Source organism: Mesoplodon densirostris, chromosome 3 (genome assembly GCF_025265405.1).
Source record: "Mesoplodon densirostris isolate mMesDen1 chromosome 3, mMesDen1 primary haplotype, whole genome shotgun sequence".
NCBI lineage: Eukaryota > Metazoa > Chordata > Mammalia > Artiodactyla > Ziphiidae > Mesoplodon > Mesoplodon densirostris.
Window position 1 is genome coordinate 78,255,892 of NC_082663.1, and position 20,348 is coordinate 78,276,239.

The following is a 20,348-nucleotide window of genomic DNA, read 5'->3' on the forward strand; positions in this document are numbered from 1 at the left end:
CCCACTAGGGTCTATGGTCACAAGCCAGCTGCTCTGGTGATATTCTGAAACCCAGCTGTGCATCTCGCCCGAGGAGAGAACAGGTGCTGAAGCAATGCTTCTGGAAACACGCCTGCTCTCTCTGCTGCTGCAATGTCCGGCCCTTTGATGACTTTGGGCAGCAAGGCATGCTCCAGCCTCCTCTAGTTCCTTTCTCCTCGTTAGGGGGACTCCAATCCTACAGTGCAAATTGGGGAATACCTTTAGGGAGCCCCAAACCTCCCAGCCTCCACAGTAACTCTGGTTACTTCATAATTACTCTTGGATCCTCTGACAATGAATTCAAACCCAGTCCACTTCAAGCCCACTCCAGAGGATGGTATCATTCTCCTCAGGCAAGCCCACTGTGGTCTGATCCCAATAGAAGCACTGCTACCGTCCCCTCTGCCTTGGGAGTTGTCCTGTACTGCTGCGCCCAGGGAGCAACTCTGAGATCTCACCAGTTACGCACAGGGTTCGGGCTGTGTTAGAGGCAGGATCATCAAGGGAAGGCTGGCTGTGGGCGAGAGGAAAGGCAGGCCTGGGCTGTGGCTTGGTGAACTCAGGTAGCATTAGTCCCATCCCCCCAGGAGTCAATGCAGAAGCAGGAACCACAAAGTCTAGGGGGCAGATAAAGCTCATTCTGATTTTTAACTACGCAACTATGGACTGCATTGGAAGGGGATGACCTGGTTAAGGTGGTCCGGGGGGTGGAGGGGCAACAGGCTGACAATCCTCATTGGGAGCATGGCAATGTCTTGGCTCAAGGGAAGTTCCATGGGGCTGGGGCTCCAGGAGATGAACGTATTCTCAAGGAGAGGAGACAGAACCACAGCCAAACTAGATGAACTGGAATGTAGGGGAAGGGAGAAACAGGGTGCTCATCTTTGCAGAGAAATGTTGAGTAAAGAAGAGTTGTGCAGAAATTCGTGCAGAGAATATGCTCAGTGAAGGCTAATCAGAAAGGCTGTGGAGTCAAGTGGGTCCACAGATAACCTGGGATTTACTCCCCAAATCCAGAACTGATGGCAACATGTGTAGCCCACCAGCTGGTCTCTAGAGTCTGGCTTGATATTCATTGATTAGGAGACAGAGTGGCTCTGAATCTCCTGCAAATCTTTTGTACCAAATACTGTACTGGGTACCTAACATAGTTTTCTCTTATCCTCACACACTTAAAAATCACACCAGTCAGAATGGCCATCATCAAAAAGTCTACAAATAATAAATGCTGGAGAGGGTGTGGAGAAAAGGGAACCCTCTTGCACTGTTGGTGGGAATGTAAATTGATACAGTCACTATGGAGAACAGTATGGAGGTTCCTTAAAAAACTAAAACTAGAGCTATCATATGATCCTGCAATCCCATTCCTGGGCACATATCCAGAGAAGATCATGGTTCAAAAGGATACCTGTACCCCAATGTTCACTGCAGTGCTGTTTACAATAGTCAAGACATGGAAGCAACCTAAACGTCCATCGACAGAGGAATGGATAAAGGAGATGTGGCACATATATACAATAGAATATTAACCATTAAAAAGAATGAAATAATGCCATTTGCAGTAACATGGTTAGACTTGGAGATTATCATACTAAGTGAAGTAAGGCAGACAGAGAAAGACAAATATCACATGCTATCACTTATATGTGGAATCTTTAAAAAATGACAAAAATGAACTTATTTACAAACCAGAAACAGACTCGCAGACTTGGAAAAAAATCTTATGGTTACCAAAGGGGAAAGGTGTCGGGGAGGGATAAATTGGGAGTTTGGGATTGACGTATACACACTACTGTATACAAAATAGATAACCAACAAAGACCTACTGTATAGCCCAGGGAACTCTGTTAGATATTCTGTAATAACCTAAAAGGGAAAAGAATTTGAAAAAGAATAGATACATGTATATGTCTAACTGAATCTCTTTTGCTGTACACCTGAAACTAACACAACACTGTTAATCAACTATACTCCAATATAAAATTAAAATGTTTTAAAGCTCATGGGAAACCAAAATTAATTCTACACATCTCTAGTCTCAGCTTAAAAGTCATTTTCCCAGAGTCAACTTTCCTGAGCCCATAATCTAAATTAACTTCCCCTATTATACTCTATCATCATCTATTTTATCTAATGTCACTCAGTACAGCTTATAATTTGATGATACGCGTGAGAGTGATTAAAGCCTCTTGTTGGTATACATTGTGTTCATTTTATCTGCTAAATGTGTCCCCACAGTATCCGGCACAAAGGCCCTCAAAAAATATTTCTGCACCCTTGAATGCATGGAGAGGAATGCACTGAAACAACCAGTGAATCGCACGTGACGACACAGGCCCTTTTAGGTTTGAAGTTTCACCCTATGGGATTGTGGCCACTGCACAGACCAATGCATCTAAAAATCAGAAAGACATCCATGATCACATAAATGAGACTGTCTTAAATAAAATATTTGCTAGGTTTTTATTAAAATCTGGCAATCATATGAAAGGTGAATTTTATATTTTGCTTCTCTGCTGAACTTCTGAGAAATCAGGATGGGTAGAAATAAATACTTCTGAAAGTTCATATATTTGTACTCTTTTCCAGTTTTTTTTTTTTTTTTTTTTTGCGGTACGCGGGCCTCCCACTGTTGTGGCCTCTCCCGTTGCAGAGCACAGGCTCCGGACGCGCAGGCCCAGCGGCCATGGCTCACGGGACCAGCCGCTCCGCGGCATGTGGGATCCTCCCGGACCGGGGCACGAACCCGCGTCCCCTGCATTGGCAGGCGGACTCCTAACCACTGCGCCACCAGGGAAGCCCTTCCAGTATTTTTATACAGAAAAACTGCTAGAGAAATTTTAATAGGTCCATGAGAAAAACAAGTCTTCCTTCAGCGTAAGCAAGTTTAACTGATATACGGGTTTCTTAACAATTGGATTTCTCAGAGACTCTAATATGACACTATTCATTACAATTTTCCTTCTCTCTCTCTGTCTCTCCTGCCTCCCCCAGCCATGTGTGTGTTGTGTTGTGCTTGGGGGTCAGTTGGCATACTGATGCTAAGCATATTTTGGCTTTGGTTCTGGAAGCACCAAGGGACCCCATTCCCCTCACCTCATCTAGAAACATAGTTTGACTAGTTGCTCTTATGTTCCAGTAAAATTGGTATTAAGAAGCATCCTGTCAGTTCTGTAGTACATTAAGTCCTATCCTTCTAACCCTAGTTCCGTTAAATCCTGAACAAAACAAATTACATAAGGCTGAGGAAATATAAATAAGAGCTTGTAAACAAGATTCTAATCAATCACCCTCCTGTCAAATCCACCTTGCATAGTACAGGCTTTTTCAATTTTTGCCCCAAACTGTCTCACATGAATTGATTGCTCCACAGACCACCAGACTAGTGTATGCTTGAATTATGATACTGCAAAAAGGCTCGGGCATTGATCAGGTGGGAATACTGACAGCAGGAGGGGGCCCACACTATACTCTATATCTAACCTAGTTTAGCTAGTTCCAAAGAAGGTATTTTTATTATCATTTTTGAAGTTGGAAACTGAAGCCCAGAGATGTCAAATAATGTTCTCAAAATCACATATTCTGTATATAGTGGGGTCTGGATTTGAACCCAGGTCTTCTAGCTCCAAGTCTGGACTCCACTTACCACCTGTTTTCATGGGATGTATTGAGAGCCTCTCTCAAGCCTGGCGCCACCTGGCCTTTTCTGCTCCTTGTTATAGCTCATCATAATACCCTGCATTCACATCACAGCTCACAGGACCTTTCTCACTGGCCCAGCTATACTGTACAGCTGAGCTTCTCAGGAAGTTTACCAAGCTCCATGCCAGAAGCCTCTTAATTCTTTTTAGCCTTGGGCAGAGGTGGGGTCAAAGCCCACATCGTGGCACTTGACAAAGCCATTCTTTGATTGTTCAACAGATGAATCTCTCAGCTTCCTCCCTTCTTTAGTTTTCTCTTCATCCAGACTCATGGCTTAACTTCTCTCTGCTGCTGAGGCTTGGTTGGGAGCCCTTGACTTAGGACTGAGGGTACCTATTTATTAAGCATTTTGTGACTATTCTACACATTTACCCAACCCTGCTTCCTCAGCCTGAGTATGGAGTGGGGAAGTGGCTGATCACAGCCCCAACTAGATTCACAGTACAGGGTGCTCTGTGAGTTCTCCTACAAAGATCCGCCATTCACGTACATCTTCCCAAATGGTTACTCCCATGCTCAAAATGTTTCCTCAAGTGCCCTCTTGGTCCTAGGCCAGCTCTCCCAACAGATCAGGGCTTCTCTGGTATCTTTTCAACAAGGAGGTGCTCAGTTGCACAGAAGGTCTAATGGTTGAAAAGTTATGGAAGAAGATGACAGCGCTATGAGGTGGAGGTAAGCTAGATGTGCCGCACGGTAGCGAAGCTGCAGGTGGAAGAAGAAGAGCGAGGAATGAACAAGAGCTCAGGTGCATCCCCTTCAGTGTTTCCTGCCCTGGTTGTCAGCATCATCAAGCCAAGGACCCAGACACTCCCTTTTACACCTGTTATTTGGTCAGTCACCAAATACTATGGATCAGATCTGGACCAGACCTGTGGTCCCCCATCTGCCTCCCACATCACTGCCTTTGTTTTCCTAGTTGTTTTTTGCTCAAATTGGTGTAACAGCCTCCAAATGGTTTCCCTGCCTTTGGGAACATTCCTCTCAACCCTTCCTCCTCAAAGTCTTCAAAATTCCAATTACAACATCCCTCTCCTTAACACCATTTCTTGATGCCCCAAGTTTCATCAACTTAGAGTGTACGTTAGAATCACCTGGGTGCTTTTCCCAAAATTTACGTTATTGAGCTCTACGCATAACCTAATGAACCAGAATCTCTTGGGCATAGGGTACAGAGTTTGGAAAAGATTCCTGGTGAATCTGATGCACCATCCAGTTGAAGAATCACTGCCCTACAAGGTGAAGGTCAAGTTTCTCAGCATAGCAGTGAAAGAACTTCATGCACGAGCTGACCCGGGTTGACTTGGTTCATCAGCCACGCCCGTTTCCACCTCAGACTCCAAAGACACTTTGTTTTTTTTTTTTGTTTGTTTTTTTTTTTTTTGCGGTATGCGGGCCTCTCACTGTTGTGGCCTCCCCCGTTGCGGAGCACAGGCTCCGGACGCGCAGGCTCCGGACGCGCAGGCTCAGCGGCCATGGCTCACGGGCCCAGCCGCTCCGCGGCATATGGGATCCTCCCAGACCGGGGCACGAACCCGTATCCCCTGCATCGGCAGGCGGACTCTCAACCACTTGCGCCACCAGGGAGGCCCGACACTTTGTTTTTTAACCAGTTTCCTGAACTCTTACATTGAGGGAAGCCTCTGTGCACGTGCTCTTATCCACCGGGAAAATGCCAATACGTCCTTCCAGATGCAGCTTAAGGAGCATTTCTGTGAAATTTTCTCCATCTCCCACTTCAGAGGTTTATCGCTCCCTGCTCTGAGCCGCTCTTCTTTTGTTATCCAACCAGCTCAGAGAAACAACATCTTGGGTGCTATTAAACAGTATTATTGAATGAGGTGAAAAATCTCAAAGTCAAATTTTTCCTTACACTCAGTATTGAGCTCATTTTATGAGAGGCTTGTAGGGACAGAGACCCCAAGGGAACATCAAATTTGCATTTCCCAAGCCACCCTCTTTCCAGGACATACAGTCAGTGAGGAAAATGTCTAATTTGTGTTTCCCAAGTGTGTTCCACAATCTGAATAGGTTATATTTTGAAAACGAATTTATTTGGGAAATACCGGGTTAAAGAATATTAAACTATCCCCACTCCCAGCTTGTAAAGTGTTTGCCTTTTGCCTCCAGTGTGAATATTCAAAAGGGAATAAAATATGCCATGTTTCCCAAAGTTATTTGATTATAGGATGCTGATTTCATAGAACTAGTATTCTAAAGAACACACTGGAAAAAATCTCCCTTCCTCACTTGCCACTGCCGTTGCAAATAAGAAGCCAAATCAGGCACAATCTTTGCTGGTTCTTATCTAAAAGAAAGAGGGTAGACTAGATTACCTGGTGCCATCTGTATCTGGGCTATCTCCTAAGGGGACCTTCCACCTGGAGAGGTAGAGAACCCTGAACCTTGAGTGCTGCTGCCTGGGTGTGGCTGCCCAGCTTCTGAAGGAGCCACGGAGCAAGGCAATGGGGCAGGGAACTTGCAGCACATCACTACTTTGATGACAAAAGTACAGTTATTAGTACAGAGCATCGTTCAGTAATTGTTTCCATATGTTTGGTTAAATGATTTGAATTGATGTGTATGTTGTTCCCAATATAATAATTTGCGTTTATGGAGTTTTCTGTCAGTTTGATGTAATGCATTTATTTTGAGGATCTAGAAAGTTGGAGGGGGTGGAAAATATAAGCAGTTTTAGATGTGCACAAGTGGTTAAATGTGGACCCGTCTCTGTAATTACAAATGCATTTGCATTGTCAAGTGAATAGAATCAAGGTAAACTATCAGGTGTTAGGAAAAGCATCTATGGAGAATCTGTGGGTAAAAAAATGCCCTTCCAAAAAAATATGATAAAAACTGTTTAGTGGCCAAAAGGAAATGAGGACAAACAAGTTGATTTATGCTGTGCACAATTAAAATTTTAATACGAAGTGAAAATCCAATGCACCGCTTGAATACTAAATTCAGATAGTGATGCTCTCACTAATTGATACAGTAAAAAGACTCCAGGTCCAGCTTGGCTCTGTTGGGAGCTGGGTGTATATAACCTTGGAAAAGTCATTTAATTTGCTTGTGCCAGAATATTTTTCATTTGCAAATTAAAGGAATTGAGCTAGTTTATTTTAAGGTACCTTCTAATTCCAAAAGTCTGTGAATATGAATTACATGCTGCTCAGGTAAAGGAAGGAATCACAGAAACTTTACAGGCGGTACAGCATGTTGAACTAATTTGACTTATTAGATAAAATAATACTGTACTTTTTAGATAAAACTGATGTTTAGTTTTTAGTTAACTTTTTCTTTAATTTTTATTTTAAAACTTCAATTAAAATAGAAAATATAACAGCAATCTTTCGTGAAAACTTACGAAAAATAATAGACAATGAGGAAGAGGTCCAGGTACAACGATGAAAGTATTTTAATGCAGCAAATATAGTTTTCAGACCTTAGTTGATTTCTAAAAAAATTATATTAGTGCCTGTTATATAAGTATCACCCAAATGGGACCTCTTTGCACCTGCCATGTAGGACCCAAGAACAAAACTATGTTTCCAATAGATTTGTTTCCATTGTCTCAAACTTGCATATATTTTTGACCCTATTCAGTTGTGTTTGATCAAATATTTTTACCGGAAAATTTTCTGTGTTTTACTCCCTTGGAAAACTTGAAACAATAACCACCTTAATACTGTCTCTTGAAAGCAACCTAAGAAGTCATATTCCTGTTGATATCAGGGGCTTCCTGGAAGTAATCTAGACATCTTTGGAACTGCAATATAGTTTTCAAAAACTCTTGAACATTAATATACCATGTAATTTATCAATGATTTAAAACAGGTAATAATGCTACAAAGTCTTCTTATGTCTGGTGTATGGATGATTCTTTGTAGCTATTTACACATTTAGAATACACATTTGCCATGAGATATTCCATTCATCCATCCATCATTCACTTAATTAATTATCTATCTGACTAACCTCACTGTGTGTGTGTGTGGGGGGGTGTCTGTCTGTCTGTCTCTCTCTATATATATAGCATAAGCATTTATCAAACTCCAGGCATGAGCTTAGCAAAAGCTCTCTAGTCACTTTGGCTAGATAACCGTGGAAGTTTCAGAATTGATTTCAATATTCACAGCAACCACTGAATTGAAAATGGAAAGAAAAATTAAAATAATACAAGAATCTTATCCTGTAATAATTCCTAGTCTTTGGAAAATGTGAGAGGCGCTACAGGATGAATCCTTCATTTGAGGGATGTTGAACCTGAGGGCCAGACTCTATGATGCAGAATGCAGGTCTACTGTTGGCCAGGTCAACACTTTCCACTGATTGCTTACTTGGAACATGTTATTTCTAAGGTAGGAAAATCACTTCCAGAAAACAGCCACAGGAATCAAATGCATTTCAAATAACACAAGACACCTGTACACCAAAAAATAGAACACCCTTGAACAGTGAACATATGCTATGTGTTTAGGACCAGGGAAAAGAAAATCCATCCAAAAATTTTTTGATGATTAGGACTTTTTTTCTTTTCTTTTTTTGTTTTGTTTTTAATGACTGCTTTGGGTCAAGGACAAATGAGTAAATTTCACAATAGATTGCTCCCACTGTCTAAAACTTGTATATATTTTATTTTTGATCAAATGTTTGTACAGCAGTTTTCTCTGTGTTTTCCCCCACCGGAAAACTTGAAACAGTAACCACCTTAATACCCTCTTTCAAAATCTGCAGCATTTCCTAACCCAAGCCCTTAGTCACCGTCCTCATTTTGGAAACCATCCTTTACAACTGACTGACTATGCCAAATCAACTTTGGTTCTCAGACCTCTTATCTGAGCTCTCTAACGAAATTTTGTGGAAAAACAAAGCTTCTGTTCCAAGATGGAAAGAAGTCTATACTTTTGTAAATAAGCATTTTAAAATGATTTTTAAAAATACCTTTCTTTTCTTTGATATGCTGCTTCAATTGTTCTTCTGAATTTTTATTGTTTCCCACAATAAATTTTAAAATAGTCAAACTTTGACAATTCCCATTAATTTAGGTATTCACATTTATTTTGACCTTTTACTTTTATTACCTAATTTCTCTCTCTGCATATGTATAATGTATATTAATTATATATGTATATATCTGCTTTAATTTAGCTTTTGAATCAAGGGAGTAAAGTAATTATGGTTCCTAAGTGTAATTAAAGAATCTCTAACATGATACAGTGGGAAAGGTCTGTGGCAAAAAATGACTTATAGGCATGTCAGTTTCACACTGAAAACCATCAGATGATGAAGTATGAGATGAACTGAGGTAAATCCTTTTACATCTCATACTTCATTCCCTTGTGCCCACAAGCTCAGTAACAGTCTGGTCCTAATCCAGTCTCAGGTACATGAGTCATGACTCGAAGCAGATGTGGATATGCCCCAGTTTATCCCTATCATCCATCCATGTGTCCATCCAGCCATCTTGCCAGAAAGCCTTACTGAGGCTCTACTATGTGTTAGGCACTGTGCTAGCACTGAGGGTATAAAACATCGTGAAGCAAGTGCTTGTTTGTGAGACCTAAGGAAACAAGAAGGTTTGAAAATTACCTAAGAACTTCAAGCATAATTTGTGGACTCTCTGGAGAAGGTAAATCAAAATGGATCTAGTCGCACAACAGACCTAAAATCCTTCTACCATTCATTCAGTGTGCTCCTTCCCCCAAATGACGTTCATCAGGAAATGTTTAGGGAGTGTACAAAGAAAAGGAGACATGACATTAACCCTCCCTCAAAACATACAAATTCCCACAAGTTTTCCTAGGACTGTTGACTATGTGTACATCGAGAGCTGTTTCTCTCTCTCAAAAAAAAGAAATCTTTTCACATCACCAAAGACTACGATCACCTAGGAGAACTCAGTTACGTCTGCTCATTCCAGATGCATTTTGCATTATTACTAGCCTCATTCCACATGAATTCTCAAATAACTTCCATTTATTTCTGGCTAATAAAGGCCTGGGTTTCACAACAAATGAGAATGTTCGAGTCCTGAAAATGATTAAATGTAGTAACATTTAAGATATTTCTTTTCCTCTCTGTAGCACTTTACAGGAGTCACTTCATATTACTGGGATCAAGGGATTCAAACTGGGGGTGGCACAGAATGTAGTTAAGAATCTTGGCTTTGAAGTCTGACTACCTAGGTTCAACTCTGATCATTCTACTACCATTTGTGTGATGTTGGGATAAGTCACTTAATTTATGCTTCAGTTTCCTCATCTGTGAAAAGGGAACAATAATAATAGTGCCCAAATTTCATAAGGTAGTTTTAAGAAATAAATTAGACAGTTCATTAAAAGATACAGTATTATACAGTCTGATTTACATGTTAGCCATTATTATTATTTTCATCTTGGAGAGAAACACTCATGGAGTGAGGGATTTGGAACCTGACTTGTTACATTTGGGTATGCTGTAAATTGCCATAAATAACTATTACTAATCCATCCCAGTAGTGAAATGACTCAAGTAAAGGGAGACCAAGTGACTAATTTTGAGTAGCTCTACTAAATTAAGATGGAATTAAAACCCAACAAACCATTTCCAAAGCTTTCCTACTTGGGTTTCTCTCAAGGGGGTATTCATTACCAGTCTTGGCACTTATACCAATGGCACATCTATGGACTCTGCAACTGAGTTGAAAGTGCTTCACCCACTTTGATGTGCATAGGGTTATTAACCAATATTTACGAAGTACCTGCAGGATGTGTGGGATGGTCGTCTAGCACGAAAGTTGTCTTCTCAACTTTGTAGATTGGAAAACAAAATCAAAAGAAGACATGGGCTTCCCTGTCAGCTCCAAAACCACAGGAGGGGTCAAGAGTACAAAGAAATACTGCTTCTCCCACCACCCATCCTGTAGCCCAGATCTCTGTCCCTCAGACCACACACAATCTCACTGCACTTACATTTAGCAAAGTTTTTAAACTATTTATCTCATCTGTTTTTCTTTATCTCCTAATAGTTATAAAGCAGATTCATGTAGTCCTTGGAATCAAAATTAACATGAATTTTATTACAAAGCAGGGCTAGAATTTATTCATGAGATAGGATGATGTTAAATTCCACTTATTTATTGAAGCTATAAATTGGAGCACAGCAAATGAAGATACGGTATATATCTTTCACAAGAGTTACATTTTTTATTAAAGGAAATGGTAACCATATTTTGAATTCTTAGGAGTAAGATATAACCCTTATTAATACCACCAACACACAAAAAAATCTTTTAATTAACCTGCCTTCTAATTTTAGTGTTAAGAGGCTTTAAAGAAAAATTTTCTTTATGAATCTAATTTGTTCATTAGTATACTAGGATATATGTCATTAACTTTTATAATTATTAAAGGTCATGGTTCTCCCATCTCATCTCTCTGAAAAATAGTGTTCCATAAAAATAAAATAGCCAGATCAATTCTAACAGAAATGGCTGTAAGTTAATTTTTTTTTTAATTTTCCTAATCTCTTTTTAAGAGTAAGTTTTTGGGGAATCTCTTTTTTCTAACTACTTTCAACAAGCATCAAAACAATCTACAATGCTAACTATAATTTTAAAAGCTACAAAATCTACCCCCATTCATTATGCACGTTTACTCTTATGATTCAACTCCTCAGAGTAAGGGCTTGAACACTTCTACTGTGGCAATAGCTAAGAGATTCCAAGAGTCATATGCTATAGTTTGACAATCACTCCACAAATCCATGCTCCATTAAACTATATCCAATGAGAATTCTCAGCCCACAAAACCTGTAGACAGGGCAATATGACTTCTCTGAAACATTCTCTGGGGATATAGTTTCCTATAAGGATGTTCATCAATACTGAAAATAGTATTTATCTTTTAAAAAACTCTTTACAGTAGGAAACAGCTAATCTTCTGATCAATTTCTAGCTAACCTGGGAGAAAAAAAAAATCCAGGTTTAGATACTAGCTGAGTGAAGTTAAGCACCTTCCTTAAGCGTTCTGGACCTTAATTCTCTTCTTTGTGAAATAAGAAGATATGAGATGACATCTAAATTCCCTTCCAAATATATAATTCTGTGTATCTTACTTGGTGATAGTGATATTTATAAGCTCTGTGGAGTTCACAGAGCTTATGGTGAGTGATCCTCATAACTGATTTTCAGAAGTAGGTAGGGGAGTGATCACTGTGTATTTTACCCAGTGAGTGTGCTGCTTTTGATACCCAGTAGGATTCACTAGGGACCCTAGATCTAAAGCATAATCCAGAAAGATTTAGTTCTCAGGAGTCAGAAAGACTACTTTATAAAATAATTTCTTCCTACTCTGTAGTTCCTCATCGTGAACCCTTCAAACATAGCCTTACTTAAAATAAAAATATTTTAAAAGGAAAAAAAAAGTCATGTTATGTGCTTCTGCTGATGCTGCCCCTAATTGTGTCTTGATTTTAGGTTGAAGATAAAATGTAATCACCACTTGATAAATATCTTTTGAGTGAGGATGAGCTTCCTCCAGCTCTTTGAAAGTTTTAAACAGCACTTGAGGCTTAGGTAAAATTGGGTTTTTATTTTTCTTTTTGCAGCTTACCTTTGCATACTATTTTTATATAGGTTGGAAATTAACAAGTAAAATAGTTTAAAAAAAGAGAGAAAAAGGAGACCCTTATTACTAAAAATAAGTATTCTGAATCCAGAGTGGAATTCTGAGTATCTCTGATGTCTTGCCAGTACCTTTACTTCAAGAAGACACAAAAACAATTCCTCAAAAATATGTATAAAACTTTACAGTTAGGGTTTCCCTGGCGGCGCAGTAGTTAAGAATCTATGTGCCAATGCAGGGGACACGGGTTCGAGCCCTGGTCCGGGAAGATCCCACATGCCATGGAGCAACTCGTGAGCCACAACTACTGAGCCCGTGCTCTAGAGCTCATGCTCCACAACAAGAGAAGCCACCACAATGAAAAGCCTGCACACCGCAACAAAGAGCAGCCCCCGCTCGCTGCAACTAGAAAGCCCGTGCGCAGCAACGGAGACCCAACGCAGCCATAAATAAATAAATAAATAAACTTTACAGTTAACAAAATACTACAACAGATGTGATATTTCATCTTTGCAACAATTCTGTAAGGTAGATAAGCTTGTCCCAACCAAGCTCCCAATTATTCTTCATCTCAGAGGTCAAGGAATTTCTTGATTAACTGAAATCTAAAAGGTTATCTAAAAGACTCATTTTTGTCATTATATCTAACCTCTTCCTGACCTCATTTCTCATCAAAACCATCATGAGAGGTGAGAAATAAAAGCACTACACTATTTGATCTGCTCACTTTCCTTCTCTCTCTCTGCCCATTACCCACACTCCTCCTGGAAGGGCAAAGAAGCAGGAAAACAGCCAAAGGATGGGGAAAACAGAAAGAAAGGAGGAGAAACAATAATCTAATCAGGTACCTACCAGTTGGCTGTACAATGTCATAAAAAAATTAAGTCTACAATTGAAACAGAGCATATTATCAAATCTTGATTTTACAACATTTTATCGGTCTGAGTTTTCATATATAACAACAGTTTGGACGGCCATTATATTCCATATTTAAGAATCTGAAATGGTGCAAATTGCAATAAGATAGCTTTTGTCTTGATGTAGATGTATTACATTCTATCTTTTTATTGACATTTAATAATCCACATATAGCATAAGAAAAAAGTCTCAGGCAGAATACTTAACTCACCAGAACAGCCCCATCCCTGCCCTGGCAAAAAAGCAAAGTTTTATACATATCAAGCATCAGGATATTCTATTCATAACATCTCATATTCTAATCTTTTGGGATATGTGCCTTTTCACTATGCAAGGTCCCAAAGGCTCTCAAAGTGCTAAGTCATTTTCTTTAAAGCTTTCCTCTTCTAATTCAGAATATTGCCTTCAAATATGTTTGGAAGTTTAACTAATTTTAATTTCCCCTTCACAGAAGAGGAAAACTACATGCCTTCCCTTTAACCTTTGTAAAACTTGAGCTATTGAGTATATATCTAATGGAAAATAATCTCCAAGCTGTAGTTAGAATCTAGCAATTTTGTAGTGGGCATAATTTTGAATAGAAATGAAACGATCTCTAAGCATGATAGTGGTTCAATTAAAAAAAAGTATCGTAATGCCAACTGTCCTTAAACATACAAAACCCCTCAATTCAGCAACGTCTCACAAATTCACAGCTATAGCTCTCACAATCAAATTAACCTTTTCTACCTCCAAAGAATTCAAAGGACTTAAATATGATTTTCCAAAGTGATGTGACACCAGACACACCTTTAGCTCTGATTTGATGTAATTTCTTTAATCAATAAAAACCAAGACAACATTCCTGTCTTCCACCCCAACCTTTCTGCAGCAAGCTTCGAGAATTTGAAAAGCAAACCTCTTGTTCACTTCTCTAGCCACAGATTTCTCCATCCATACAACGTATATGTGTCTCCAACAAGTGAGGAAATGGACTTGTGACAAACTCACACACATTTTGAAACAAACAGAGCCAAAGTTTAAAAATATGATGGCCTTTCACTTAAAATAAAAAGCCTAAGCAAGAGGTGCTACTTTTCAACTTTCAACTTTTTCTAAAAATTACTAAGACTTTTTTTTTTGTAATGGAGAAACATAGTTGTTGAGCTATGATTATTTAGAATAAAAATCCAAGTATAATCGTATGAATTTTATGCATTCACGTTTCACCTTCAACCAAGACAACAGAGTAGCAAAAAGAAAAAAATAATTCTGGTACAACTTAATCCTTAAGAAAAAAACAACATAAAGCTACTATAATCTTTCCACATCTCAGGCACTATATTTTTCATTAAAAATTATCATACAAGCAATATCAATCTAATAAGTATCTCACAAATGGATTGTACCATACATTTAAAATTATTTGCATGAGAATATCAAAGCCACTGTCAAGACCCTGTGAGAAGGCATTTTCTGAGGCAAGATCGCATACAACTGCCACATTAATTCAAGGCTGCCACAATACAATGAGTGAACCAAAATATAACACTTACCTTATTATAAATAACTGGCAAATGACAGACACTTTTCAGCTTGCAGCTATACAGCATAGTTGATTAGAAACAAACAAAACATCTTTCACTCCAGTGACAGAACTGCATCTTCAGACTTGGCTTTCTTTACTGAATCCCGGCAAGAGAGGCTGTTCTCCTCCAAGGGCTAGTAGCAGCCTCTTCGCAGATAGCACTTGCTGCTCTAAAAGGCAGCAACTTAGAATGAAAGTAAGAGGAACCCGTGATGTTTAAACACCGTTGCTTCACATTCACAGGATATGACTCAACTCTCTCTCAAACCAGTAGGGACACAGTTTCCCCTCATAAAACTTAGATTGCGTAACAAACATCACATTTGGGGGCCTCAAATGTTTAGAAACTAAAACTGAAAATTTTCACCCGCTAAATCACATGTGCATTTTTAGTCAACTTCTTCCCTGTGGCACAAGCCGCAAATGGGAATTCGAATAATAGCATGGCACAAAGAAAAACTACCCTGCTTGCTCTCCACCGTGAATCAGTATAATGTTATTAAATGTGTGTGAACTTGCCAACATCCCTCTGACAGAGATACAAAAAGAGGCACACTAAAGTCACTAATGTTCCGTCAGTGCAAACACAGTGTAGGATAAAACTCTATTTTAACATGCAAGAAGTAGCAATTCCACAAAACACAATAGAATCTTCTTCACTAAGTAGAGAATGGAAATAGATCTTCGTGGTTTGCTGTTGCTGATTCCCACAGAAATCCTGTCCTACGCTGTCATTACCGTGTGATGCGAGCTCTACCTACCTCTCCAACTCAGAGCCTTCCTTTATCTGTTTCGTGAACATTTCTAAAGAAACATGACTAATGACACAACTTCTCTAGTAACTGCGGCAATTTTCTGTGCTTTTCCCACCTCCCAATACCTCTTAACTCTGAGCTGTACTAAGCTTAATCACACATTGAATTATTACGTTTCGACATCTCAGTCAATAAACATTATAGACATAGATCCTTGGAGAAAAATCTACTACATAAATTCAGTTGCCATCACCAACAGCAAGGACAAAAAACTGAAAACACACATGTCAATAATAGCAAATACACTGAAACCATCTAGACCAGGACTGTTCGGTAGAAATATAAGGTGAGCCACATATGTAATTTTAAACATTTTAGTCATCACATTAAAGAAGGGAAAAGAAACATGTAAACTTAATTTTAATAATGTTTATCTTAATATATCTAAAATATTATCATTTCAACCTATAATCAATATAAAATTAATTAAATATTTTATAATTTTTGTACTAGTCTTGGAAAGCTAATGTGTATTTTACATTTATACTACATTTTAATTTGAACTAGCTACATCTGAGTACTCAATGGCCAATACATGGCTAGTGGCTACCATATTGCTTCAGCATAGGTCTAGAGTTTCAGGTTCATTCTTAGTCCTCAGTTGCAGTTCAAATGCTCTCTTCAGAGAAGGCTTCCCTTACCACCTTACCTGAAACGACCTTCCCCAATTACTTTGCATCTCATGATCCTTTACATTTCCTTCACAGCCTGGAATTTTCTTCTTTATTTGTTTGTTTACTTACTTATAGTCTGTGGGCCCTAACAAGAATGTAAGAAATCTGAGGGCAGGGATCTTGTAGTCGGTATTTCATCCCCAGCCCCTGGCATGGTGATCAGTCCATAGCAAAATTTAATAAACGTTGTTTAATAAATGAATAAATAAAATACAGAAGTTGTATTATGGATTGGCAAATAGTAGACTATTAAGAAATGTGATTTAAGACCAAGTATCTATCATGTCGTTGATACAATCTATCATTGTCACTGAATATTTAGCAAATATATTGGGTAACGCTTTCCTAAATTGAAAAAATATCTCTTTTTCATAATGTTAATGATCCTCAATCTATAACATGCTTTCTTTTCATACACAATATTATATAGAAACTATATACTTGTTTCATTACTCTAGCAAAGATTTTGAAAGATACTTATAAGAATCCTTTGGTCCTTATGACATAAATCTAGATACCATTAGTAAATCTATTTATCTGCTACTCACAAAAACATAAAATATTATCTATAAGACATTTGTAGTGACAATTATATATTTGCCTGAGCAGCAACGTGCCTCCTCCTTCTACTAGTATCATAATCCTCATTTTTATCTAGCAAATCGCCTATTCCTCCCTCCCTCTCAATCCATGTGGCTTACATCATGCTGACCTAGCCCCAGAAGTGGGCATGTGACCCAGGCCTGACTGACCAGTGTAAACTATCCACAGAGCTGCAGTGATAGGGTCAAGGATGGGCACATGACCCAAGCTGGTCCAGTGAGAGGCAACCCTTACACTTTTGCTGACATTGGGAGAGAGGTTGTAAAGTTTGTAGAATGTAAGTCTGGAACTTCTGTTTGACATATTTGCTACCACATGAAGTGAGGTTGTCTGAAAATGAGGCCAACCAAAAAAAAGCCAAAGTTGAAGATGAGAAAGGCAGATTCTGGACAACACTACTGTAGTTCCTAGATCTGGCCATGCATTAAGTTGCATATGCCCTCTGCTGTAATGATAGATGTACTAGAATATTCACTGCAGAATTTTTTATAATAGTAAAAAAACTGGAAACTTTGCAATGGGCCATGCACAATGGAAGGGTTAAATAAATAATGAGCTATCTATACTAAGGAATATTATGTAGCCAATAAAAAAACAGGCTATCTAGATGCATTGACATGAATGCTCCCTAAAAGACATTACATGGAAATAACATGTTGCAGAAAAATACATTATCCCAGTTCTGGGTACATGAATTTTTATATACAAAGTCATAGGAAAGGGTCTGGATGAGTGCACACCAATTGTGGACAAGTGGTTATGTCTGGGAAAGAGATTCGAAATAAGAGGGTGATGGGGAACAAGGAGAGAGCCAATCATTTTGCTTAGTTTATTACCTATTGCATAAATCTCATAAAATGAAAATGAATTTGTGTATTCCTTAGGTAATCTGAAAAGAACATGTTACTCTTTAAAATAAAATAACAACTTGATATTTTATATTTCTCACTGTACTACATCATTCTCACTCTGAGTGGACTACTCTTGTTATTTCTTTAAAACAATGTAACAGAAGTGAAAGTGCTCTTCTCTACCCCACTCTTTCCATTCTTTACCAGCCCAAATTTATGTATTGTCTACCTTTTCAGTGTGGCTAAAAGATATGTTGAGAGAGACAAAGACAGGACAGAGACAGATAGGAACAGACAGCAAGCTACAAGAGAATCTCCAGTGCACCTTCTAAGATTGGCTAAGGTCTTTGATTTTTTTTTCTCTTGGCCTCCTGAAAGCACTTTTATTGACTTCATAAAAATACAGCTTGGATTTATTCAACTGTCAACATATCAACAGCCAAATATTTATAATAATAATCTTTATATTAATTTAGATAGTCTTGGATCACAGTAAATAAACTGGCCTATTATCAGCTCACTGAAAGGCTTCTGGTCTCTGAATTGGGCACAACTGCTGTCCTAATTAACAGAAACTCTAAACCTTTGTTGTTTTTATTGGCTTGATCTAGTCCTCAGAAATCTTCACATTATCTTAGGTACCACCTCCTGCTTTTATATTCCCCTAGATTTCCACAGTATTCCCTCTTTAAAAATCACACAGCTAAAGATGCTCAGAGTGTGAGACAGGAGTCAGGGCCCTTTTTTTTTTTTTTTTTTTCCTCTGTGGTACGCGGGCCTCTCACTGCTGTGGCCTCTCCCCTTGCGGAGCACAGGCTCTGGACGCACAGGCTCAGCGGCCATGGCTCACGGGCCCAGCCGCTCCAGAGCATGTGGGATCCTCGCGGACCGGGGCACGAACCCGCATCCCCTGCATTGGCAGGCGGACTCTCAACCACTGCGCCACCAGGGAAGCCCAAGGGCCCTTTTGATGCTTAGTAAAGCTAAGCAGAATTGGAATTTACACAGTGCTGACAGACTGATGTGTTTGTTAACAGTGAGTACTGCTCTATTTTATTCTCAAAGCCCACTTATCCTGGTAACTTAAACCTCCTACAGAGTCTGTTGACCTTCTCCTCCCATTATCCTTGCCTCCAATGAAAATCTTAACATTATGCCAAATTTGCTTCAGATTTCCTGGAAGAAATAAAACATAGCAGATACAATGGAAGCCACCATATGCCCCTGCCTATTCTATCTCCTTCCATTCCCTCCTGAGGTAAACACTCTATAGGATTATCTTTCATCATCCCCATACATTTTTTTATATTTTATTAATATAAAAATTTATATTATATATATATAAATAATATTATATATATAAATTTATATTATACATATATCTATATAATATATATATTATATTTTATATATGTGTTTATCCATAAACAAGATACTGATTTGCATGTTTTAAGCTTCATAAAATGGTATCATGGTATATAGATGCTTTGGGTTTTTGGGTTTTTTTGCATAGCATTACCTTGAGGTTTCATGTAGTTCTACATAGTTTATTCTTTTTAACTGCTATATAGCATCCCAATCCATGCATCCATTCACCTGTTGGTAAACTTAGGTTGTCTTTAATTTATTGCTATTATTAAACTACTCTAATTCTTGTACATGTGCAAGAATTTCTCTCAAGGTGAATAACAGGGGATAGAACTGTAGGGTTAAAGGATATACACAACTGCAACTTTACTGGAAATTGCCAAACTGCATCCCAACATAATTAGACTAATTTACAATTCAACCAGCAGTGTATGAGAGTCTTCCTTGCACTAGATTCCTAGAAACAATATCCACAGTACTGATATTCCAGACTCTGACATTTTTGCCATTTGTTTGCGACTGGTATAGTATCTCAGTGTTTAAACTATGGTTTCCCTGATTACTACTGAAGTTGAGCATCTTATCTAATTATTATTGGCCTTTTCCCTATTGGGTTGTTTGTCTTTCTTTTACTTATTTTTGGGAAGGTCTTTCTATATTACAGTTCAGCTCCTTTGTCAATTATATGAGCTATAGATATCATCCCTCAGTGTGTGGTTTGTTTTATCATTGTTCACAATATCTTTTGTGGTTCATTATTTTAAAATTTTATGGTTTTTTAATTTAAAACTTTATTTTTTCCAGTTATTTGTCTATATTTCTTGAGTCAAAATTATGGTGAAAATTAAGTGTTCCTCAGTCATGATTCCTGAAGCATTTCCAAAAATAATGGCAGACTGCATATCTAAAGAGGATCTGAGATCTCCTATTTCCAATGAGTTTAGTTCATCAATTACTGAGTACCTGCTATGTGCCCCACATTGTGCACACACATGAAGCAATCTGTATCATCAAGAAATATGGAGTCTAACTGAGGAAAGAAAACTTAGGAGCAGATGATGAAGATGGTGAAATGGAGAAATAACTCTGTGCCAGAGATTGCGCTAATTCATTACTTAATTTAGGACTGGTTTAAGTAAGATGGAGTAAGTGTTATTGTAAGAGATATATACAAGATGCTATGAGGCAGAGAGAAGAGAATATGTTATTACCTTGCACCCCAAAGA

General features: G+C 38.5%; 1 protein-coding gene across 5 annotated transcripts in view; it reads right to left on the reverse strand.

Moving 5' to 3' along the window:
• Positions 1-20,348, reverse strand: part of MCTP1 (multiple C2 and transmembrane domain containing 1) — a 534,956-nt gene that overhangs the window by 342,996 nt on the left and 171,612 nt on the right. Inside the window, exon 1 of one of the 5 annotated variants that reach the window (XM_060093164.1) lies at positions 14,780-14,975. The exons of the other annotated variants lie outside the window; for them this stretch is intronic. Coding sequence (XP_059949147.1) covers positions 14,780-14,836 — 57 coding nt within the window. The 5' untranslated portion in view covers positions 14,837-14,975. Of the gene's footprint in view, positions 1-14,779; positions 14,976-20,348 lie in introns of those variants that run through there. 5 annotated transcript variants of the gene reach the window in all.